The sequence below is a fragment of the Drosophila takahashii genome, chromosome 3R (assembly GCF_030179915.1).
Source record: "Drosophila takahashii strain IR98-3 E-12201 chromosome 3R, DtakHiC1v2, whole genome shotgun sequence".
Classification (NCBI taxonomy): Eukaryota; Metazoa; Arthropoda; class Insecta; order Diptera; family Drosophilidae; genus Drosophila; species Drosophila takahashii.
Window position 1 is genome coordinate 2,104,985 of NC_091681.1, and position 26,082 is coordinate 2,131,066.

Consider the following 26,082-nt stretch of genomic DNA (forward strand, 5'->3'; position numbering starts at 1 on the left):
AAACAAATAACCGTTCTTTGGCTTGTGCCTGTCTCATAGACGTACTATAAATTTGTGGAGGGGGTCATTCAATATTCATATATGATCAAAGTAATATTTAAATGAAGTCAAAAAGAATCAAAATGTGTACTAAAAAAAGTTTGTTTTTCAACAAAAATTTAAACTACAATTGTGAGTTTTAGCCGTACCCCCTTGCCACACCACTGTCAATCTTATGATCAGTCTTGTTTCTCTCTCTTTGGGCAAGCTCAGAGAGTTCGTTGTGCGCATGACCATGGTGAAACTATACAAGGTGGTCTCGTCAGCTCTGCTGAGGACGTTTAATATGTTTACCTCTCTGTCTCTCTTAAGCGATAGAATGAGAAAGCTAGATAGAGACTGGCACAAATAACGTCCTCAAAAGAGGGCAGCTCTCGCGACGAGATCACCTTGTATAGTTCCACCATGCGCATGACCATCCCCTTTTTTTGCGTCTACCTATACACTTGCTACTGATCTCGCCCATTATCATTGCAACCTTCTCACTCCTAAAATTGGAATTGTAGCAAAGGAGAGCAAACGTTTTTTGTATAACCCTCTTCTAATTGCCACCTTCTCATTCCAAAAATTCTAGTACTTGGGATTTCAATTTGTGAAATCAATAAAAATACATATAATCGTTTTAGATTATTTAAAAACATATAATAAATTCAGATTGTTGCTTAAAAATATGTATAATAATAAAAATAGTCCTCTTCTAATTGCCTGCTTCTCACTCCCAAAAATCGAATTGTGGCAAAGGAGAGCCAGTGTATTTTTTGCATACGCCTCTTCTAATACTTGCGATATTAATTTTTTAAATCGATGAAAATATATATCATCTTTTTAGATTCCTTAAAAACATATATTAAATTCAAATTGTTTAAACAAATATAATAAATGAATGTCATCCAAGTAGAAGTGGAGAACTTGTATATTTTTTTATCAGCTACAATGTTATCAATACAATTTTAATTTGCGCACAAATTTGTATACTTGTTTGTAAATTGTAATTTGTTGTTTTAAAATTTGTGGTTTTGAATGAAAGGAAAACATTTGTAAACACAAAAGTAGCGAAGTAACTAAGTATTTTCCGATTCCACATTTGATTGATAATTACACTATGCAGCATCAAAAATTTACCTCGATGGATGCTATATTTTTGGATTCGTTGCGGATTCCCAAATTAAACTGCGTTTTCCAAAAAGTTCCCCGACGCAAGGATTCTTAGCAAAAGAACCTCAAAGTTCGAAAAATGCTGAAATTGGCCAACTTTCCGGGGCTCTCAGAGGCAAACGGATTCATGGTTTGATTCGATGTTAAAATTTTTTAAAAGATACACTCTTTATCTTTCGAACCCCATACTTAGAATAACACAGTGCAACATGAAAAATGTAACCGCAATTCTGATTTCATGGGCGGAAAGAACCCATCGAAATAAGCTAAAACCCATATGGGTTTCTCTGGCTTAGCTCGCGTTTACCTTTTATAGCGAGTTAAAGTTTTACATACAAAATTTATTTGTAACGGCCATATCTTGAACCGATTAAAATTTCACTATCAAGTCTTCAGTGATTATGTAGCTATGAACCCAAGGAACTAAATTGACAAATGACTCTTGCGCACTTAGCACCTAGTGCACCTAGCGCGTTAAAAAACAAATTTGCCTAATTTTTTGATTTTTAACGCGCTAGGTGTACGTCTTTGCAAGAGTCATTTGTCAATTTAGTTCCTTGGGTTCATAGCTACATAATCACTGAAGACTTGATAGTAAAATTTTAATCGGTTCACAAGATATGGCCGTAACAAATAAATTTTGTATGTAAAACTTTAACTCGCTGTAAAAGGTAAACGCGAGCTAAGCCAGAGAAACCCAAATGGGTTTTAGCTTATTTCGATGAGTTCTTTCCGCCCATGAAATCAGAATTGCGGTTACATTTTATAACCCTAAAAATGTTGCACAGTGTAATTTTAAGATTTTTATTAAGGGAGAAATAAATTTTAGAAAACATAGTCAAAAACAAGAGAGAACGCTATAGTCGGGTTGGTGTCCCGACTATCTAATACCCGTCACTCAGCTTAAGGGAGTGCGAACGCTGTACTCGGGTTGGTGTCCCGACTAATAATCGTAACTCAGCTAAAGGGAGTGCGAGGGATATAGATATATAATTTTTAATTGCGTATAACTTTTTAATGAATGGTTCGATTTGAAAAATGTCTTCTACATTTCGATAGGTATAAATATACACAACAAAATTGCATTTATACTTCTCGGAAGTTTTTAAAGATGTGGGCGCAGGACCCATTTTCAAATCGTTAGTGGGCGATTGTGGACGTTAGAGGGGGCGTGGCGCTCGGCTAAAATAAACTTGCGCTGCGTAGGAAGCCAAAGAATATGTGTGGGAAATCTCAACCTTCTAGCTTTTGTAGTTTCCGAGATCTCAGCGTTCATACAGACAGACAGACGGACAGACGGACAGACGGACATGGCTAGATCGACTCGGCTAGTGCCCCTGATCAAGAATATATATACTTTATGGGGTCGGAAACGCTTCCTTCTAGCTGTTACATACTTTTGCACGAATCTAATATACCCTTTTACTCTACGAGTAACGGGTATAATTATAAAAGCTTACAGCTGCTGTCAAAATAGTAGTAGTATTGCCGCCCTGTGTTTTTAAAGGTTTGTTGTTGTCACTTTTCTTATCCAATTAGTCTAATAGTACAATTATAATCAATACAATATTACCAGGAGAAGAAAAGTTACAACAACAAACCTTTAAATACACAGGGCGGCAATACTACTACTATTTTGACCGCAGCTGTATGCTTTTACGTTTTTTGGACTATGTTTTCTAAAATTTGTTTCTACCTTAATAAAAATCCTAAAATTATTCTAAGTATGGGGTTCGAAAAATAAAGAGTGTATCTTTTCAAAAACTTTAACATTGAAACAAACCTTGAATCCGTTTGCCTCTGAGAGCTCCAGAAAGTGGACCAATTTCAGCATTTTTCGAACTTTGAGGTCCTTTTGCTAAGAATCCTTGCGTCGGGGAACTTTTTGGAAAACGCAGTTTAACTTCGGAATTCATAACGAATCCAAAAATATAGCACCCATCGAGGTAAATTTAAAAAGCATTAAAAATGCTGCACAGTGTTATTAATATAAACTCGTCAAATTTTGCATTGGCTGGAAGGAAATGAATAATTTTATTTGTATTTAAGCACATTATCGACTTTCAAGGAGAAACATAATCACACATTGAGTGTATGTATTGTATTGTACATGTATTGTACAAATCAAAACATATCCAAATATGTATACGTATTTGGGCTAAAGTTTGAATCTTAAGATTTTTAACTTGGAAACATATTGGCTTTGTTTACAGCATTTGTAGTAATTTTTTATCTTCTTCCATGGTCAAAAATTAAATAAGGCTCTTACTTTGCTACAAAATGAAAAATATTTTTTGAAAAATAAAACCTAAGCATTTGATCCACAGGACTGACTATTGATCGAAAATCATTTTGATCGGAGCAGCAGTTTAAGTTTTCAAAATTCAAAACAAATTTTAACTTAAATTGCCCTTTTTCCCTCCCCCTTCCGCACAGCACTATCCCTCCCCCTCGTCAGTTTTCTTGGCTGCTGCTCTCTCGGCCGTCGCTCTCTTGCCATCCGCTCTCTGAGTTTCGCTCTCTCGGCAGGCCCCCACAAAATGCAACGCAATAACCTAGGAAATCTTAAGGGGGTATTCCCTAAACTGTTGAATTGCTGAATTGTTGAAAATTCAACAACAAATTTCAGCAATTAAGGGAACGACCCAAAATGGTTCCTGTTGAATGTTCAAACAGCTGTTATTTGTTAAAAAATTTCACGAAACTTAAAGCATGTAAAATTTGATTTATTATTGCTAGTTACTATCTAAGGTAATTGTTGATAAGCAGATCTGGTAATTGTGTAAAAAATTATCGACGTTGCCACATCGCTAGAAATTGAAGGCCTTTCATAGGCTATTTCTCTACTCAGTGATATTAAAAGTTAGAAATTATCACCTATTTTTACCGGTCCGACATCCCTATCAGCTGAGAGTGAATAAAAGCATGAATTCTCGGCTGTCGTATAAACAGGGGTTATTTCTCTTTCGCGCTTTCAAGAAATCGTGATTCCTATCGTATAAACATAGTATACGTCTCTGTTCGTTTTGTTGTGATTGTCATTTCAGTTAATTTGTTCATTTTCTTTTTATAATTTGTACATATTTGTATAGGAGCTTCTTACGAATGCGATTTTAGCCGCATTTATATGTATAATAGGTGGTGTTCCGTGACGGGTAAAAATTCAGTCAAGGCTCACAGTATATATCAATCTTTAAAATTGAAAATAGAGAATGATGGCTACGTAATGAAAGCTGAATACTTGGATGAATTGGAAAAAGGAATATTCAAACAGAATTTCGTTTGAAAATGGGATTGATCGTCGATAAGCCGAAGGTTGGTGGTTCTAGTACATCGAATGATGGAAACACTGCCAAACAATTCTTTGGTAATCCTGGGTTATCATCAGAAATTACAGGCCTAGATAAAGACATTATTGAAAGATGCGCAACAATATTACAAGCGCTGTGTTCAGGATACAAAATTAATGTGGAAAAATTTAAGTCCTTTGCTCTCCAGATAGCCGTTGATCTGACAAGGACATATTCATGGTATTACCTTCCGCCTACCGTTCACAAGATTTTAATTCATGGACCATCCATAATTAAAAACGCTCTAGTGTCGATTGGGGAATCGTCAGAGGAAGCTGCTGAGTCTAAAAAAAAGGACATAAAAAATTTCGTCTGCAGCACACAAGAAAAATTTCTCGAATAGCCACAAACGAAGACCTACTCAATCGTCTTCTTCTTTCGTCGAATCCTTTTATTACGGAACAAAATTGACAAATGACTCTTGCGAAGACGTACACCTAGCGCGTTAAAAATCGAAAAATTAGGCAAATTTGTTTTTTAACGCGCTAGGTGCACTAGGTGCTAAGTGCGCAAGAGTCATTTGTCAATTTAGTTCCTTGGGTTCATAGCTACATAATCACTGAAGACTTGATAGTAAAATTTTAATCGGTTCACAAGATATGGCCGTTACAAATAAATTTTGTATGTAAAACTTTAACTCGCTATAAAAGGTAAACGCGAGCTAAGCCAGAGAAACCCAAATGGGTTTTAGCTTATTTCGATGAGTTCTTTCCGCACATCAAATCAGAATTGCGGTTACATTTTTCATGTTGCACTGTGTATAGTAAACTTTTAGAGTCCGTAAAAAAAACTCAAATGCAAAAGATAAATATGTCCTTAATCTGTACACTTTCGGCTTGGCTGCGGCGCCACTTTCCAATCGCGAGGACGTCCTTGCTTACTTGCTATTTATCCTTAAAGCATTGCAACGCTGTGAATTAAAAAACTTAAATAAATTATAAAGTATGGTTTTTGTTTTATGTATAATGGTATATACTATGTTTATACCGATAAATGGATTAGCAGTCTTTGATTAGCATTCGTTGTAGTCAGACGTGTTTTCTTTTCGCTATGAATTCTTATTCGTGCTTCGAGTGCAATGCTGAAGTTACAGCAGCGCAGCTTCGCGGTTTTGGGGCGGTCCGTTGCTCTTCGCTTTGTCGCCGTTTTTTTCACACTGCATGTGTTGATCTCCCTTAGGATGCTATTAGATTATTAACAAATATGCCGAATCTACTCTGGCAGTGTGATGGATGTGTTGTGAGTAATGATGCACACTCCAAAATGGATGAAGTGATGGAAGAACTTCATGACTTGAAGGGTCATAACAATGTCAGTCGGCGTAAAAAAGTGGTGAAACCATTGGCTCCAGCTTCTTCATGTGATCGCCAAGCCAACCATTCAGACCAGGTTCCCCCCGCACCAGTTTCTACTGTCGCCAGGAGCCACGAAAAGAATCACAGGAATAAGAAACAAATAGTTGGTAAAGCTCCTAGTTGTGAACAGCTCGACGTTGTGCCGATTAATAAATTTCTTCATGTTGGTAGATTCAGAGCGCGCGTAAAATCTGATTCTGTGAGTTATAATGTTGCAAATAAGCTAGGCGTGAATCCCGCCACCATAATCTGCAAGCCTTTAGTCAAAAATGGTGTAGATGTTGCTACATTAGAATTCGACAATTTTGAACTAGGAATACCAGAGCAGCACTTTCGGACTGTGTCCGAATCCAATCAAAGTCAGTCGATTCGTTCACAGAGATAGGCGGAGTGTTGATGGGAACGTTCTGGATTCGAACAACCATCATACATCGGACTTAATCGGACTTCGGACATCAGACTTAAAAAAACCCCTAATAATCGGCGCCTGTAGTGTCGATTTTACTACGGCAAATTTTCATAATCCGCTTCCTCATCTTCATGCTAATTATTCTCAAGGTGAACGCCCTCTGGTTTTGGTATCGCTAGTTGCATTGCCAAATCAACAACATCATCAGCTAAATTCTTCGTTTTCTGTTTTGTCTGACGTTTATCAAAAGTTCTCAGGATAGGCGTTTTCACCAGAGTTCATGCTTCGCGCTCTAATCGCGCTCTTCGGAGATGTGCGCTCATCGCAGTCAAACAACCAACAACGCAGCTGGAGTTGTCGTTGACTGTTTTGCGCGACGTTCGTCAACCACTCCCTGAGGAGGCGCTCTCATGACATTTTATCAATACTCACGCTCTAAGCGCGCTCTGCGGAGTTGTGCGCTCATCACCGCCAAAGCAAAAACAACATCAGCTGGAGTTGTCGTCTTCTGTTGCGCGACATTCGTCAAACGCTCCCTGGAGAGGAGCACTCATCATTTTCCATCACGCTTCTCGCTCTAAGCGCGCTCTCTGGAGTTGTGCGCTCATCTCAGTCAAACAGCCAACAACAACAGCTGGAGTTGTCTGTTTTGCGCGACGTTCCTCAACCGCTACCTGGTGAGGCGCTCTCATCACATTTCATCATACTCACGCTCTAAGCACGCTCTGCGGAATTGTGCGCTCTTCACCGCCAAAGAACCAACAACATCAGCTGGAGTTGTCGTCCTCCGTTTTGCGCAACATTCGTTAAACGCTCTCTGGAGAGGAACTCCACGCTTCTCGCTCTAAGCGCGCTCTCCGGAGTTGTGCGCTCATCACAGTCAAACAATCAACAACATTTTCCGCAACGTTCATCTATCGCTCTCCAGTGAGTCTTTCTTATCACATTTCATCAATATTCCCGCTCTAAGCGCGCTCTTTACAATCGAATCAACAACAAGTTCAGCTGGAGTTCTCATCGGCTGCTTTGTGTGGCTTTTCTCGATGGCTCCATCAACAACAACATTTCCCTTCTCTTCTCAACTTGGATAGATATGCTCCCTTAACAGCGCCATTGCCATCACTCTTAAGAACTAGTTACTCTTCGCTAAAGGCATCTAACAATCTACGGGAATGCAGCGATCCTTGTCTGCATGTTCGTATCAAAATCTCTACATTACTGAAGGCGATCTGCGGGCCTACAGCATTGGGATCGCAAGATCATATACTTCCTGCAGCATTGGACTAGTATGCATTAAATACGAATCCTGAGGTTGTTGATCATACTATTGTGAGTACAGCCCAGCTAAAAGTTTATTTTCAAAACATATCTGGAATACGGACGATGGCCGAGCAAGTATACCTTGCCACATCCCAATGCGAGTTTGATCTTATAATTTTAGTTGAAACTTGGCTTAACATAAACTTTTACCCAAATGAATTCTTCGACTCCAAATTGTATCATGTGTTCCACAAAGACAGAGAGAGCACGAAAACCCACTGTGCTAGAGGGTGGTCTAATTGTTGCTGTTTGCTGCAATTTGCGCTGCTTGGCAATTGGACTTGTCATGGAAGATACCCTTCTGGATCAAGTTGCTGTTTCAATAATTGGAGAATCGGAAACTCTGCAAATTGTGGCGTCTTACATACTACCGAATGCGTCCTATCACCTTTACAAGGCTCATCTGGAAAACATAACCGACATCTACAATAATCTGCTGGACTATCAACATATCTGTGTGATTGGCGATCTTACACCTCTTCTTTGGTCCAAGGATCCGGACCATTAATCTTCACTACCAAGAAACATACATCAACCATCATATTTTCAGTATGGGCTTAATACAAGTCAATAATATATTCAATAACTTACATAAAATTTTTGAACTAGTATTCCTTACCGCTGATATTAACTTTTCCTTTACCTATAAGCAATTGTGACATCCATTATAGGCCATTGCTACTGGGTATAAACTTTTATAGTTTTCCGCCTTCTGCTGAACATTCTCCTAGATTGATTTTCAATGAAACCAGCCTCTGTTCCATCAGAAATGAGATATCTGACATTAACTGAGAATCAGTTTTATCGCATGTCACTTTGGAGTCGTGTTATGACACTTTTTTAGTGGTTATTTTAAAAATCATTTAGAACAATGCTCGAGAAAGGGTCCAAAGTTCATTCAAGTTGCCTTCGTATATAAAAATCTTAGAAATAAATTCTATAACACGATCCTTGTGATTGCAATAGACACTTGCAGCACAAACTAGAATTTGAATTTCTAAATAAATTTATTTACAATCAATATATAGTCGATGTTGAGATCGGACTATAAAGTAATCCCAACTCTTTTCGGCGATTCAAAGAAAAAAGCTTCTTTAGTGCCATCTGCTATATTCCTAAGGAATTTTCTTCATATTTCAAAGCTTATTTTGAGCCAACAGGAGCCTGGAATGATTCTCAAACCTTAAATGCGATCACTCCTCTATTGAATTTAGGTAGTTTAATCGTGCGAATATTAATAAGGCTGTTGAAGATGTTAATAATTCCTAAACTCCGGACTGTGTTGGGATTCCGTCTTACTTTCTGAAACACTGTATAGAGGTGCTATGCGTACCACTAACAATTATTTGTAACAAATCGCTTTCTAGTGGACACTTTGCGGAAAGATGGAAGTTCGCATCCGTGACTCCAATCTTAAAATCAGGGCCGATGAATAACATTGCCAAATTCAGGCCTAGGAGCTGGCCGCTGGCGACTATAAGCGCTGAAGTGATCCGAGAACCGGCCAAGATTGGTACCGACTTATAAGTTACCCTTCAGTAATGTTAACTATTCCCCCCTTTTAAGTAAGACCGTCCTCGGTCGCCTTGAATGTTTCGGCAACATGTCGCATTTTCCATGCTTTTGTCTTCTTCTCCACACTAGATGGAACAGGATGAAACTGCTGATTAAAAAGCTTACTCACACGCCGACAGCGATCCAGATGTCCGTTGATAAAGCCGACATTACTTAATTTTTGAGGATTTGGATTATTTCCAAGTTTTGGTTGTTCATCCTCTGGAGCATTGGCATACTTAACACATGGCTACGCCCGATAGTGTTTAACAGGGGAGAGCGCGCCACGCCCGCAGTCTTTCTTATGCTTTCATGCTGGTTCAAGTATTTGGTGCCGTTTACAAAGGATAGTCGCTTAAATTTTATAGATGCGTGCCATTTATTTGTATATAAGGGCCGATATCTGTGCTGACTATTGCCGGACACTCATTAATTACACAAGTTTACAAAATAATATTATTGGAGTGCTTCACAGCTATTGATTTAAAATTCTGTTAGTGTTAGAGCATTAGATCACGAAAATACCACTAATTTTTTTTCGATTACACAGTTTATTTTTAAAAGATTTTTTAAAGTTCAAAATGTTAAATTTCGGACTTTTTATACCCTTGCAGAGGGTATTATAATTTCAGTCAGATGTTTGCAACGCAGTGAAGAAGACGTTTCCGACCATTAAGTATATATATTCTTGATCAGCACCAATAGCCGTGTCTATCTAGCCATGTCCGTCTGTCCGTTTCTATGCGAACTAGTCTCTCAGTTTTAAAGCTATCGCGATGAAACTTTCCCGAAAGTCTTCTTTCTATTGCGGGTAGTACATATGTCGGAGCGAGCCGGATCGGACCACTATATCTTTATAGGAGTATTCAAACAAATATAAGAAAATTCATTGTAACGTTGTAGGAAGTAGGCGTTTTGATTTTTGACAAATTAAAAACAAAATTTAAATAGGCACGCTGAATCTGGAATCCCTGGAACTGCACCGAGTGAGCATTAAACTATAGGTATTTACTTTATCTGCAAGGGTATATAAGCTTCGGCTGGCCGAAGCTAGCTTCCTTTCTTGTTTCGAATTAGTTCCTATATCCCGGCTCATATCCACTTAATTGGCCAGTTTTCGTTTCATTTTAAAGTCAATAGATAAGAGCTTATCTTTGCCATACATATCAATATGATTGGATAAGTGATGGCAGCGCAGCAGCTCGACAAAGATGAAAAATGTGTTTTTTGGTCGACTGTAAGTCGGCTGTATATATCGTAAAAACTCGAAATAAATCCGTTGAAAAATCATAATGGGTACAAAGTTACATTTTACATCCTACAGAATAAAAGGAGCCGGATATGGCCCAAGGCCACATGGACTTTTATAGTTCCGATTTTTAAAGATAAAGTTTAAAAGTTCAGATTTTTCCACTTTTTTCGGTTGACGGAGTCCAAGTTTAAGATTTATCATTGGCGGCGACATGTAAACAAAAATGAGTGGTGTTGGCCTCCGTAAGAGGCGCAAGGACGTTTTATCTGCGTAAGTGCATTCTAATCTAGCCCCCAAATTAATTCCTGATTATGGTAACGGCATACCAGATTTTTCTGAAAAACTATCTGTACTTTTTATAAATAGACCTAAGGTCGTGAGCACGTGTTTAGTGGCAAAGCAAAATTGCGCGCATCACTAATTTTTCGCAGCAATGTTAAACTTTGAAAGTGTGTTCTTCTCATATTTCGTGTCCAAATTGATATTCTGTGACATGGATTTTTAAGTTAAAGGTATTATCTTTAAGTTCAATATTTTTAAAAGCTATCTTGTGTTGTCCGTATTATGAAATTAATTGTTTACTTTCTAATGTTTTTAGCAGTTTTTGTGTTCGTCTTTAATGTTTACTGTGATTCCCCAAGATTCCCCTATTCAATTTTTATTTAGTGGATTTGTTAATACTTTAAGCTATTAACAAAGTTAAAGCTAGCTGCAGATATTTGCAGATGTGTCCATAATCAACAATATACTACATTATCGCTTTTTTTCTTTACAGTCAAATCAGCTGTTTTGCATTGTAGTTGTGCTGTGTCATTGTGTTATTTTAATTTTTATAGCGTTATTTCTTTATTAATTTAATTTTGCTAGGTGACTCTTATCAATGCGTCTTAACTTGCATATACTTTTTTAATTATTAATTTTTAATCGATCATGTGAACAGCAATATGTATGTAAATTTATTGGATACATTTGGAAAAAAATTGCTTTGTTTCAATTCCAATCGAATCGGCTTACCGAAAAGGTAACAATTTTAAAGAAACGCACTCCTAGTTAGCCTCAAGAAATGATCAAAGCTGCTAAACGTGGTGGTCCGAAAGTAGACTTTAGTGAGTCCCCAAAAAGAACTAAGATGCGAAGGATTGCTGAGCTTTCAATAATTAATGAATCTGCAGCTTCTGATTAACGATCGTGCAACTTTCAATCAAATGAAATGTGTAGCAAAGCTTTCATCGAAGAAGTCCTATCGCTTCTCATAGAGGTGAACTTTAGCAAGCATCAATATTTTCTTATTCGAAGCTATGTGAACTCAAAGAACTCCTGTGACCTATTCCCAAGCTAAAGGCAATTGCTAAAAGCTAAAAAATTAACCTATCCAGACAAAATCACTGTAAGTGAATCCAAAGCTGAAGTTGATCTACAAATCTTGGTTAACCACACTGCAAGGCGGGTTTGTAAAACTTCAGCATTATGTTCTTTATTATTTTAATTGGAAAATGGGGATTTGACGGCAGCTCTGGACATTCAGAATACAAACAGAAAGTCTTCAATAAGGATTTGAGCGATTCTAGTCTTTTTGTTTCATCATATGTGCCATCACAACTTAAAACCATTGAAAATGATCAAAAAAATTAAAAAAAAGAGAGAACGCTATAGTCGGGTTGGTGTCCCGACTAATAATCGTAACTCAGCTAAAGGGAGTGCGAGGGAGATAGATATATAAATTTTGATTGCGTATAACTTTTTAATGAATGGTCCGATTTAAAAAATGTCTTCTACATTTCGATAGGTATAAATATACACAACAATTATACTTCTCGGAAATCTTTAAAGATGTGGGCGCAGGACCCATTTTAAAATCGTTAGTGGGCGATTGTGGGCGTTAGAAGGGGCGTGGCGCTCGGCTAAAATAAAATTGCGCTGCGTAGGAAGCCAAAGAATATGTGTGGGAAATCTCAACCTTCTAGCTTTTGTAGTTTCTGAGATCTCAGCGTTCATACAGACAGACAGACGGACAGACGGGCATGGCTATATCGACTTGGCTAGTGCCCCTGATCAAGAATATATATACTTTATGGGGTCGGAAACGCTTCCTTCTAGCTGTTACATACTTTGGCACGAATCTAATATACCCTCTACTCTACGAGTAACGGGTATAATAATTTGGAAGAAGACAGACAGACAGACAGACATTTTTATTAGAAAACACATGTTTAATAAAAATTGTACTTTTAAATTTTTAAATTTGATTTTTAAGTAATATCTTTCCTTTTAATGTTTTACATGGATAGTCGGTGACCATTAAACATTTTTATAACTATTTTCATTTTAGATTTGTGAATATGAATACTGGACGATCAAAAGATATAATAGCTCGCTTTAAAGTCAATACGAGCTTGGATACACTTCTTATATTTAATGAAGTTTCAACGACCTATGTAGCAAGTATTTGTATGCCGGATATCTCAACTAAAGCCTTAATTGATGTTGTTTCCACTAATCAATTTTTAATATTACCGAGATTATCATCACAGACTATACTAGAAAGTAAGTATTTACAAAATAAGTTTATATTTGTGTTAAAAAAAACTATAAGTTCATCCCTTAGGATACATTTGGGGTATTCAATTGCGTTGCAAACGTTGAAAAGTGTAAAAGTGTAAGTCAGTTCCAGCAACAATTTCTATACAAAACAGTTTTCAAAGTCTACATTGTAGACTCTACAACACCCCAGCCTATGTATACTATGTATGCTTAGACGTCATAAAATCATCACGATCACGTCCTGATCCTTTTTTCTGATTATGATCAATTAATAGACCTTTCTCTCCGCCCACATCCCCATGTTCAGTATTGTTACGTGACTTTTTTCCTCATTATAAGTAATTAATATACAACTGGGATTTCTATGTACGTGAGAAAGGCTGCACATCCAATATCTCCAAAGATTGTTATCTAAGACAAACATGTTCGATCATGTTTAAGTCTCGAAATCACTCGAGTACACAAGTCGTGTTTTTCGACCGATCCGCAAAAATCACAAGTTTCTCGGACATACACTAGTCGGCATAATTATTTTGACAAATTTTAAAATTAAATCTTCTCATATTTTGGCACCTATAGAAAGAGAACTTCAATTCCGTTTAAATGACACAACCCATTAAATTTAAAATCATAAAAAATACAAGGAAAAATATTTTGAAACTTTTTTTTTGCAGTTCCTCCTGGCTCTGATTTAATAATTTATGAGAACCATCTGTCTGCTATAAAATCTGTTCTATCCTTTCTTTCCAACAGAGACCTTTTGATTGTTTTGGGTGACTTTAATCTCCCAAATATCTCTTGGTCTCTTCCCACTGACTCACTTGTCGCTACTCCTTTATCAGCCCATGATTTTGTGGATGGCCTTTTAGAATTATCGTTACAGCAAGTAAGCTTTATACGAAATTCATTAAATAGACAATTAGATCTAGTCTTTGTTTTAGATCCGCATGAAGTCACTGTAGCTAGAATTGACGCACTTGTTGTACCTGAAGACCAATATCATCCAACTTTGGAATTGACAATTGGCCTCCCCTGTACTGATACCCTTTCTCCTTTAGTTCCTCAAACTAAAAGGAGATGCTTTCGTAAATGTGACTATAATAAACTAAACTACATGATTTCTCAATATAATTGGACTGATTTGTACAATTGCATGGATATTGACAGTGCAATTGAACTTTTCTATAGCGTTTTAAACACTTTCTTTGACGAATGCGTACCTGACAGTCTTCCTCCGAAGCTAAACAGGCCTCCTTGGTTTAACAATGAGCTTCAAAGACTTAAAAATCTTAAATCCAACACTTATAAAAAGTATAAAAAAACGGGAAAGCCATCTGATTTTGCGAAATATGTTGTGGCTCGTTCAGATTTTAATGTTCTCAACAGTCATTGCTATTCCATGTATTTAAATCGATGTAAATTCGAGTTTTCAAATGATCCGAAGCAGTTTTATAACTTCGTTAATGCCAAGCGTAAGTCTTCGGCATTGCCTTCATCGGTACGTTTAAACTCAAAAGGGGCATCGTCGGATTCTGAAATTGCGGATTTATTTGCCGAGTTTTTCCAAACTACTTATAGTTCGGCTGCTTGGTCAAACCCTACCTACCCTAACCACTTAAATAGGGCTAATTGTATTTTTACCCCTGTAATTACCGAAAGTTCTCTTTTAAAGGATTTAGCAACAACAACGCCAACGTATTCTCCCGGTCCTGATGGACTCCCTGGGAGTGTGCTTAAGTTTTGTGCTTCAACCATTTGTAAACCGATTCTTAAACTTTTTCATTTGTCTATTTCATCATCAGTTTTTCCAACTATCTGGAAGGACTCTTTCATTATTCCACTCCACAAAAAGGGTGCGAAGGCGGATGCCTAGAATTATAGAGGCATTTCTAAATTGTCGGCAATTCCTAAAGCATTTGAATGTATTATTACTTCTCATTTGCAGCATTTATGTTCCTCGCTAATAACACCGAGTCAGCATGGTTTTGTTAAGCGAAGATCGACCACCACCAACCTTCTTGAATTGTCATCTATTGTAATAAATAGATATAAGAATAACATGCAGACTGGCGTTATATATACAGATTTTAGTAAGGCCTTTGACTCTGTTAACCACTCTCTCCTTTTATTCAAATTAGATCAGCTTGGGTTCCCATGTAATCTATTAACTTGGATTTCAAGTTACTTGAATGGTAGGACTCAGAGGGTTATATTTAAGAGCGCTGTTTCTAAAATGATCAACGTGACATCTGGAATTCCTCAAGGTAGTCATTTAGGCCCTTTGCTGTTTACTTTGTTTATTAACGATCTTCCCTCTATCGTAGCTCATTCTCGTGTACTAATGTACTAATTCGATTAAGGGGTTATATACCTTTTTTGAGCGAAAAAATTAAGGGAACTTTGGATTTTTTTTTGGTGTGTAGCAATTATTTTATGACAGTGAAGTTATTATTTATTGATAGTACATGTTTTTATCGAAACAACAAGCATTTGTTCTTGAAAAAATATGAATAATTTACGAAGTTATGGCAATTCTTTCGGAACCCTTTTTTTTTATAGTGGCTTGCGGTGACCACGATGGAAGTCCAGCAGGTCAACTGATATCAAAAAACCAAAAATTTTTAGTTAGTATAGTGTTATATCCAGTTCGTGAACGATTACTTTTAAGAATATTTCCTTTTTTCTGCATACAGTAACAAGTTTTCCAAAAAGTTGATTTTTCAAGTTGTAAAAATTTTATTAAAAAATACTGATCTGCGAAATTAAAATTGGCGCATAAAAACTGAATCGTTCACGAACTCGGCACAATCATTACGAATAATTTAAAAAAAAATTGAAGAAGATCGATCAAATAGTTCTTGCGCAATCGTGGTCACGGCGAAGGCACTTTTGGAAAAACACGACTTTGAGATAATCGCATTCAAAGTTTTACGTTGACGTTGCAACTATTGAAGTCGAGCGCGTCAAAACGCTGTTTTCCTATCGAACTATTATTCGGATCTGTATGAAAATTTGGGAAGATGTTCTCTAGGGGATATACTTTAAGATTCAGCAAAAAAAAAATTTCGTTTTTTTGAAAAAAAAAAAGGTATATAACCCCTTAACGATTTAGGTGTTCTTCTCGACCCAAAACTGAAATTTGATTGCCACATAATGGCCACTGTCAATAAAGCTATGAGTGTTTTTGGGTTTATAAAGCGTTGGTCAAAGGAATTTGATGACCCTTATACAACCAGATTATTATTTACCTCCCTTGTCCGTCCTATTTTGGAATATTGTTTTTCAGTTTGGAGTCCACAATATCAAGTGCACATCGACCGTATTGAGTCGGTGCAAAAAAAATTTCTTCTTTTTGCACTTCGTAGTTTGAACTGGGATCAAAACGTAAGGCTACCTTCCTACCAGAGTAGATTACTATTGCTTAATTTACCTACACTTGAAAACCGTAGAATAATGCTTGGTACTATTTTTATGCAAAATCTTATAAGAGGTGATATTGATGATTTACTCTGCATTAGCCTTTTCGTGTTCTATGTAAAAATTATAACAATCTTTATCATTTAATTTGCACTTCGACATCTATCCCCGTATTAAAAACTAAAATTTTTTCTCATTTGCTTCAATCTTTGTTGTAGTATTTGTAGTATTTGGTTTCATGTCTTTTCCTCGCGAACTCGCATTTTTGCCCTAATTGTTAAAGGGTCCCGCGCGTAAAAAGCACGTGCTTGGTATCGTTGGGCCACTTGTTTGTACTGCTCGTAGTGCATCAACGTCCATCATCATATTATTAATTTTGATTGGGGGAAAACTTTGCATTAAAACATTTTGGTTTTAAGCCCCAAGAAAAAAGTTGAAAATTTGACTTTCGCAAAATTTGCTCACTTTTCAAATGGGTCTTAATGGGCTATGAACATATTTGTGTAATTTAAACGGAATTGAAGTGATATTTCTATAGGTGCCAAAAGTTTATATTAAAAGTTCAAAAATGTGACTACAGTTAACATTCCAATCTGTCAAAATAATTATGCCGACTAGTGTATCCGTAAAAATGAAGAAACTAAAATCTTTAGTCGCAACCACACACAACTAAACGAAAATCGAAGCCGGCTAAAGAAAAACTCAAAAACGAAAGAATAACAAGAAATACTCAAACAGCTGTAAGGCAAAACACAAAGCAATAAAAACATCCTGAAGAGAGTTTACCTTTCTGTATTCGTGCAAAAGTATGTAACAGGGAGAAGGAAGTATATAAAGTATAAAGTATATATATTCTTGATCAGGGTCACTAGCCGAGTCGATCTATATAACAAATTTTGATTGCGCATAGCTTTTTAATGAATGGTCCGATTTGAAAAATATCTTCGACATTTCTATAGGTATAAATATATACAACAACAATAAATTTACACAAATTTATCATGCAAATGTGGAATCGGAAAATAATAAGTTATTTCGCTACTTTTGTGTGGGATGCCAATCTTGTCGTGTGTGTACAAATGTTTTTGTTTTATTCAAAGCAACAAATTTGAAATTAAAATTGCATTGCAACTGTTAGAAAGTATAAAAATTCACTACTTTTACTTAGATCACATTCATTTATTATATAAATCTGCCAGTAGCCTTCTGATTCTCTCTCTTGAAGGATCTTCTAGAAAGGTTGTTTACACAAAAGTTTTCAAAACACTCGCAAATAAGAAATAAGAAAGTCCTGGCAACTTAATTTCCTACCTACAAACTAATTTAAAGCGAACGAAGTTACTCCGGGAATAGCTAGTAAAGTAACGAGTTTTTTTTTAGAGGTATAGAACTTTAAGTTGCAATAAAACAACGATGGATTATTCGATTGATATGAATTTTTTTTATTCGAAAGATCATCTTGTGGCATTACATTTTATATGTGATTTCTGGCATATGACCGCCACGGCTGGCTCGGATGTAGTCCAACCTGGACGTCCAATTTTCGATGACTTTTCCCAACATTTGCGGCCGTATATCGGCAATAACACGGCGAATGTTGTCTTCCAAATGGTCAAGCGTTTGTGGCTTATCCGCATAGACCAATGACTTTATATAGCCCCACAGAAAGTAGCCTAGCGGTGTTAAATCACAAGATCTTGGAGGCCGATTTACAGGTCCAAAAAGTGAAATTATGCGGTCACCAAAGGTGTCTTTATTACATTCGAAATAAAATTGCTCTATTTGCAAGCGTTGTTCAGGCGTGAGTTGCCAAACCAAACTGAGAATAAATTACATGACAGCTGTTAAATCGGTCGCCATCTTGAACAGTGATGCCAACTTAAAGTTCTATACCTCTAAAAAAACACCCTTTACATACATATATATATATATATATATATATATATATATGATCCTGATTAGAGCCTTTCATGGGTATACAAAATGGGTTGTTTGGGTACCCAAACGAAATTTCAGGTCAAGTAGGTCAGGCTTTCTTTTAAAAATTGACTCACTTACCCAAATACCCAAACCCAAACGACCCAAGTCAAATGGGTTTCAAGTAGATCGGTTGGATTTAAGGTTTGACAAACAAGTCAGATTACTTGTGCAGGGCTCTATTTAATATTAAATTTTATAGCACAGAATTAGATTCTACTTTATTTACCTCGAACTATATTTTTATTTTCTACATCGCGTCTATCATCTCGCGAATCGTGCGGTACGATACACGGCAGCGCTCCTCGGTCGGTTAGGCGGGAGGTGACCGTAAAATTCCGAGCGAAAGAAAAAGCTATGTACATGAAGCTGTAACGCACTTAGGTTGGGAAAATACAATGGACAAAGTATATGCGCACTATTGATTCGCCAATATGTCAAAATATCACAGGCGTTTTGTGGAAAATAGTAATAGAGGAGAAGGGGGCTACAATAATACAAGGGCCACAATAGTATGTGGGCCAAGCGGTCAAACAGCTCGTTTAAATTGCGTGTTTACTGAAGGTTCCTTAGAACATCAGAGGGCTGCATTAAAAATTTGAGCTTTAAGCGCCATCAGTTGAAGAAATTACGAACCAATTTCCGTAAATGTCAAAATTCCTGAAAATCGTCCCATTCTATTTGCGACACTTTATTGGGCATTGGTCGCTCGCGAAATTTTTTGAAAGAATTATTTTCTAAAGGGAAATGTAATACCCAACGCGTTTCTCTTACTAATTATTTTGTTGGTCTTCAATCTTCGGGGTATTTAGCCAAACTTCAAAAATTCCTTTTAGGGTGAAAATGGTCTTTAATTTATTTCTTTTGACTTCTGCAGGTTGGTAAAACTATTGGTCATAGTCGCAGTATTGGTTGCGCCCTTGGTCGAATTTGTAAGCGAGAGTTTCATGAGCCAGAAGTAGCGGTTAGGCGCAGCAAAACAAAAGTTTGACAACGCGGAATTTTTAAGGAATAATGAAATTGTAGAAATCAAGGAAGAAAAATAATAAACTTACAAAAATATGCACCTCCGCGTCAAAAAACTATAACCACATTTTTAATAGCAAAGAAAGGATAGAAAAAAACAAGAAAGGAAGTTAACTTCGGCCAGCCGAAGTTTATATACCCTTGCAGGTATGCCTACTTAAAATGTTGTTTTTACATTGTCAAAAATCAAAACGCCTACTTTCTACAAAGTTACAATAGTTTTTCTATTATTTTTTTGATTATTCCTATATATAGTGGTCCGATCCGGCTGGTTCCGACATATGTACTACCTGCAATAGAAAGATGAGTTTTGGGAAAGTTTCATCGCGATAGCTTTAAAACTGAGGGACTAGTTCGCATAGAAACGGACAGACGGACAGACTGACAGACGGACAGACGGACATGGCTAGATGGACTCGGGTATTAATGCTGATCAAGAATATATATACTTTATGTGGTCGGAAACGTCTCCTTCACTGCGTTGCAAACATCTGACTGAAATTATAAAACCCACAGCAAGGGTTTAAAAACCCCAACAAATGAACTTAATTTTAGATCAAAGGATTAGTTTCCAAAGAGTCCAATAAAATTTTTTGAAAATTATCTCTTTTACCCTGTACTGTTAGCACCGAAAGTAAATTTCGTACTGTTATTACCCCAGTAGTGTGGCTAGACTGGTTTAAAAAGTATCTTGACATTTTGCAACGTTCCTCGAAGGCTTTGCAATTGACTTCAAAATTATCTAGGAAAAGGTTATAGCGAAAAGAAAGAAAGAAAGAAAAGCTACACCGCGTCAAAGCTAAAAAGTTGAAAAAATGCAAAACCTCTGGCATAAATGGCTTCGTTAAAAATACATGCCTAAAAACTGAGATTAGTTTTATAACTTATTCTGGTAGATGGTACTTTGACAAAAAAAAAAAAACAAGATAATGATCATTAGAATCCACCAGAAAATGAATTTTATATGAACACTAGCTATACCCGGAGCGACTTCGTTCGCTTAAAGTTAGTTTGGAGTTAGGAAATTAGGTTGTCAGAATTTTCTTATTTCTTATTTGCCCGTTTTTTGAAAATCTTTGTGTTCGTAACTAGCAGTACTCGTAACAAGGTTGCAGCATACATCAATCAAGTTGCAACCGAGGGGTTGCAGTTCAAAACAGCAGCTCCAAGAGACCCAACAATGACCCACTGACTCACCCACACCCAGCACCTGTACAAACAGCATATTCTGCAGGCACAGCGAAGGTCAGCCACTACAGAACAGCGCATTCTGCAGGCACAGCAAAAGTTCGGCCACTACACAACATCGCATTCTGCAGGCACAGCAAAGTACTGCACCACACAATCACAAATTTGCACAGCGAAACACCTCAAACTCAACCCACTCCACTGGTCTTACGAAGAAGCTTTCGCCTTATCTAAGTAGTATATAAGCATGTATCAATAATCCAATAAATCAGTTTTCTATTCACCCTATAACTCCGCGTATTTTACTCGGCACTCACGGGAGCACACTCGCGTCAACCGATAAGTGAAACTCAAGTACCACTACACATACAACATTCATTGATCCCCATGCCATTTTAATTTGCGCACAAATATGTTTACTTGTTGTTTTGAATGAAACAAAAACATTTGTTCATACAAAAGTAGCGAAGTAACTTATTATTTTCCGATTCCACATTTGATTGATAATAATTTATTTTAAACTCGTCAAATTTTGCATTGGCTGAAAGGAAATGAATAATTTTATTTGTATTTAAGTAGATTATCGACTTTCAAGTAGAAACATAAACACACATTGTGTATATTTATTCTATTGTACATGTATTTTACAAATCAGAACATCCCACCGGGAAAGTGAGAAGTTGGTTCTTTGTGTGTTGATAATCCTGTTCCTTTTAGCAGAAAGTTTTGGATATCCTGTATCTATTGGCAGGCGACGGTGTAGGGAAAATGTAAAATGTGGAAAACCACATAGAAACCTCATTTCACCCTCATTTTTTGTATTTTGAAACCAGAGACGGGAGAAGTGTAAGGGGTAAATAAGGTTTTGTCCCTTCCGCTTGTATGGAGAAACCTCATGAAAATATCATATTTTCCAGAGGAATGTTCCCGCTGGGATATCCAAATATGCATATGTACATATGTATTTGGTGAAAAGTTCGAATCTTGAGATTAATAATTATCTTGGAAACATTTTGGCTTTGTTTACAGAATTTGTAGTGATTTTTTATCTTCCTCCATAGTAAAAATTAAATAAGGCTCTTACTTCTGCTACCAAATGAAAAATATTTGTTGAAAAATAAAACCTAAGCATTTGATCCACAGGACTGAGTATTCATCGAATATCATATTGATCGAAACAGCAGTTTAAAACAAATTTTGATTAAATTGCCCTTTCCCCCTCCCCCTTCCGCACAGCACTACCCCTCCCCCACGTCAGTTTTCTTGGCTGTTGCTCTCTCGGCCGTCGCTCTCTTGCCATCCGCTCTCTGGGTTTCGCTCTCTCGGCAGGCTCCCACAAAATGCAACGCAAAACTTATGAAATCTAAATAAATTCGTTAAAAATACTTAAAACAAGAAAGAAAGCTAGCTTCGGCCAGCCGAAGCTTATATACCCTTGCAGATCGTTCCTATTAACTTACAAATCGCAAAAATTTTAAATTTCGTATTATTTTATTATTATTTTTTCTATCCTTCCCTATTGCAGCTATGGAATATAGTCGTCCAATTTTTGTTAAATTAAATTCAAAACTCTGAAATATTAAAAAAATTATATCCTAGAGTATAAGAGAATACAATAAAAACCAACGGAGCTATAATTTGTTTCCAATTAATTTCCCACTAATTTTTCGATCGTTCGGAAATATTTAAAAAGAGTCATGTCCTAAAGTAGAAGAAAATACAATAAAAACCAAAAAAGCTTAAATTTATTTCCTATTACTTTCCCATTAATTTTCCGATCCGATTTTTTATATAATTTTTTTAAAATTCGGAAATATTTAAAAAATAATATTTCCAAGAGTAGAAGGTTTTATTTCAAAAAACACCGAAGCTAGAATTTTTGTAACATTTCCTTCCTATGGGAGCTATAAGATATAGTTGTCCGATCCGGTCGGTTCCGACTTATATACTACCTGCAATAGAAAGAAGACTTTTGGGAAAGTTTCAAGCCGATAGCTTTAAAACTGAGAGACTCGTTTGCGTAGAAACGGACAGACAGACGGACAGACGGACATGGCTAGATCGACTCGTCTAGTGATGCTGATCAAGAATATATATACTTTATGGGGTCGGAAACGTCTCCTTCACTGCGTTGCAAACTTCCGACTGAAACCATAATACCCTCTGCAAGGGTATAAAAATGTTAAAAACTTGAAAAATAAAACTTAGGCATTTGGGCCATAAAATAACTATTGAGTCAAAAATCATCTTGATAGGAGCAGCGGTTTAGATTTTTTAAATCGAAAAATTAATTTTAAATGTAGCCCTCAAATTATGGGGGATATCGAAATTTCTTTTAGATTTCTAATGAGGCCTTTTCAAGACCTAAAATTCTGCAAAATCAAAATTTAAAAATTCCAACAACTTTAGAACTTAAGCTTAAGCACATCTAATGTTTTTTTGTTCAAAATATGGATGTTGGAGCTGTTTGGGGCCACTGGGGGGACACGTCGGACCTTACTGGGCGCCTACTCCCCCAATGGAATATTGTGCAAAAATTTGGATGCTCTAGCTCTTACGGTTTGGGCTGTGGTCGTATCCCCTTAAAAATCGGTCTCTCATTTTATAATCTTTAGAGATTTTAAATTTGGGACAGCGGTGATTTTTTGGCCGTTTACAGCTGTTAACTGAGACAACAGGGCTCTAACAGGGATGTAATACCCGTTTTTCCCAACATAAAAAATTTAACTTTTGGTTGTTTATTAAGTTGATGGTCTTGTTCCTTTGCTTAAAGTTGTATTTTGAAGTAGCAGTTTTAAAAATAATTTCGGTTTTTAGGCGTAAATTTTTAAAGGAACAATTTATACCAAAGTTTTTGTTTATTTTTTAACTTTTTTAACTATGACGAGGTGTAGCTTTTAAACTAATGACTGGAACTCAACAACATGTATAAGAAAGTTAAAGTTAAAAAAAATGTTAAAAGCGCCTTTCTTAATCAGGGAGATGTTCTTTACCAGAAAATTAAGGTTGTCTTCAATTAGGGTGACGCACAGTGGAGCGAAAAAGCCAAAAGTCTGCCTTAAATCAGCGGAGCCCTATAGCGAATATCTTTTGATGGGGTATTGTTAAAGGCATTTAAATATGTAAAAAAACATCATAGATCAAATTTTTTAGTCAAATTTTTTTATTGTAGAAAATTTTGAAGAAAAAAAAATGGTTTTTTTTTCCAATAAGTTTCCCAATATTTTTTTTTTAATTTAACTTGATTTAAAAAAAAAATTACTTAAATCGGTTAACTACATCTTAATGCTTCCATATAAACGCTTAGTACAAAAAGGAATATATCGGTTCTATTTCATATTTTTTATGTAAATTTGGATTAAGTCATTATTTATCAATTTACGTCAATGTTTAAATTTTTTTAAAACTGGTTTGTAATTTCTTGTTTCTTATTCTTGTAATTTCTGTCAAGAAAATATTGCATAATTTAAATCACGTTTTTGATATAAATCATAAATTGGTATAAATCACGTTTTTGATTATATCTCGATAACATATTCCGTTTATATTTATATTTTCAACAAAATAAAAGAAATTTAAATTATAATTTTTTTTATTCATTTTCATCTTCATCGCTACTGTCAGAGCAGTCAAAAATCGTCGATCTTTATTTTTAGGACAGGAAAGACTTTTTATAAGAGCTAAAGCCGACTCTGGCATTTTTTCAATTTTTTTTTTTGAGGAGTTTTGAAATAACTGGGAATAATAGGATCCGAGCTGATCTATTGAAAACATACTGGTTTGATTTTTCGCGACTAGCTTTTCTGGAATACACGAATACAGCACATTAATAAGAATATATTTGACGCCACGAACACAATATAAATACCTTCGGCTTCACTTTCCATTATAATTGGATTTAAATTTGATAATACAAAATAATTGGACAGCTTGCCGCGAAAGAAATACAAAAGTAATTGGAAACAGCTGACTAGTAATACAACTAGGGATTCATGATTACGTAAATTTCTTGCTAGCTTTAACCGCGGTTTTCTCAAAAGAGGCGCAAAAAGGGCAGGCTAACTTTTTCAGAATATGTAGTTGAATATCTAAACTTTTTTTTAAAAAAAGAATTAAACGGGGATCTATATTTCGAAAAATCAACTTTAAAAATCTGCAGTGGGAGAACCATTCATCACAGATCACTCTTTCCTTTTGATTTGTATAGAGTATTCAATTGTTTTTAAAGTTGCATTGCAACATTTTGGAAAATCTTAAAAAAAAACCATAATATAATAACCATAATATAGACACGGAATACTGTGTAAGAGCCACGAAAACTGTTGTGTCGTTGTTTGGTTTGCCTGTAATTGCCGATCAGGGTAGGTTTTTAGCCAGTTCACGGTTTCGAAAGTTTTGTACTTCACAAAAAAGTGATCTTCATTTGATTGCTACAGGTGCCAGTCGAGTTGAGAGAGTTATGGGGACACTTAAAAGTATGCTAACTGCAGTCGAAACGAGTCAACGGTCCTGGCAAGACGCGCTACTTCTTCAGTATTGCGTCATATTTAAAATTACCATCATTTTTTATACGAACGATTGGCTTTGAATGCGAGCTTAGACAGGTGGTACAAATTAAAAATGGCCTTTTATTTTTTATAGGTGTGTGCCCAGCTGAATGGAACCGTCCAAGGAAACGTTTGTGCGTTATTCTCATGACAGAAAATATTCCAAGCCATGATTTCGCAAGACTTGCTTTAAGAGATATTGCATTAAACAGTGGATACAGTTCAGAAAGAGTCCGATTCGCATATATGTTCAAGGTAAGTGGAAAGGTAAATATTTAATTTACAAACCACTAAAAGCGGGGCAATCCGGAAACCAAAAACTCCTGAAAAGAACGTTGGATCGCCTTGGGCCAAAAAAGTGCAATAAATCTAATTTTTGATGTTGGCCTAGAAAGTTGCAACGTAAAGGAATCGACAAATAACACAGGTGCACAGCCAAAAATTTCCACGCACCGTTTCTAATATTCCATGATAATTGGGTGCTCCTGAGTAAAAGTCCCATACAAACATATGTCCCATTACCTACAGGTTTCGCGGTATAGCTAAGAATACAAAAAACCGATGTTCGCCAACATTTCAAATGTGTGGCCTATATAACCTTGTGTGTGGACTGACCTTTATTATTTTCGCTGAAATCTACTCTCAATACATCACGGCATTCCAAAAAAATAGTCCCCATTGTCAACCATTGCCCATGTTTTTGAAATTCGACGCCAAAATTGAAAATTCCAAAAATTTTCAAGTTTTTTCTGATGAAAAAAGAAATCTGAGAACTAAATCTTAAATGGAACTAATTTTAACTATTCCTTGAATCAATGGTTTATTGTATGCTTTAATTTCGTTTTAAAGCGTTTTCATAAGGACATTTTATTGGATTTATTAAACGAATAAAACCGCTTTTTATACCCTTGTAGAGGGTATTATAATTTCAGTCAGATGTTTGCAACGCAGT

The 26,082-nt window shown here is 36.2% G+C and overlaps 1 protein-coding gene across 6 annotated transcripts in view; it reads left to right on the forward strand.

Moving 5' to 3' along the window:
* The window catches only part of l(3)80Fg (dnaJ homolog subfamily C member 16 l(3)80Fg), a 426,789-nt gene that overhangs the window by 221,945 nt on the left and 178,762 nt on the right, over window positions 1-26,082 (forward strand). For all 6 annotated transcript variants that reach the window (XM_070216484.1, XM_070216483.1, XM_070216480.1 and 3 more), the window contains 2 exons: window positions 12,764-12,978; window positions 25,225-25,385. In XM_070216484.1, the coding sequence (XP_070072585.1) occupies window positions 12,764-12,978; window positions 25,225-25,385 (376 nt within the window). The remainder of the gene's footprint in view (window positions 1-12,763; window positions 12,979-25,224; window positions 25,386-26,082) is intronic.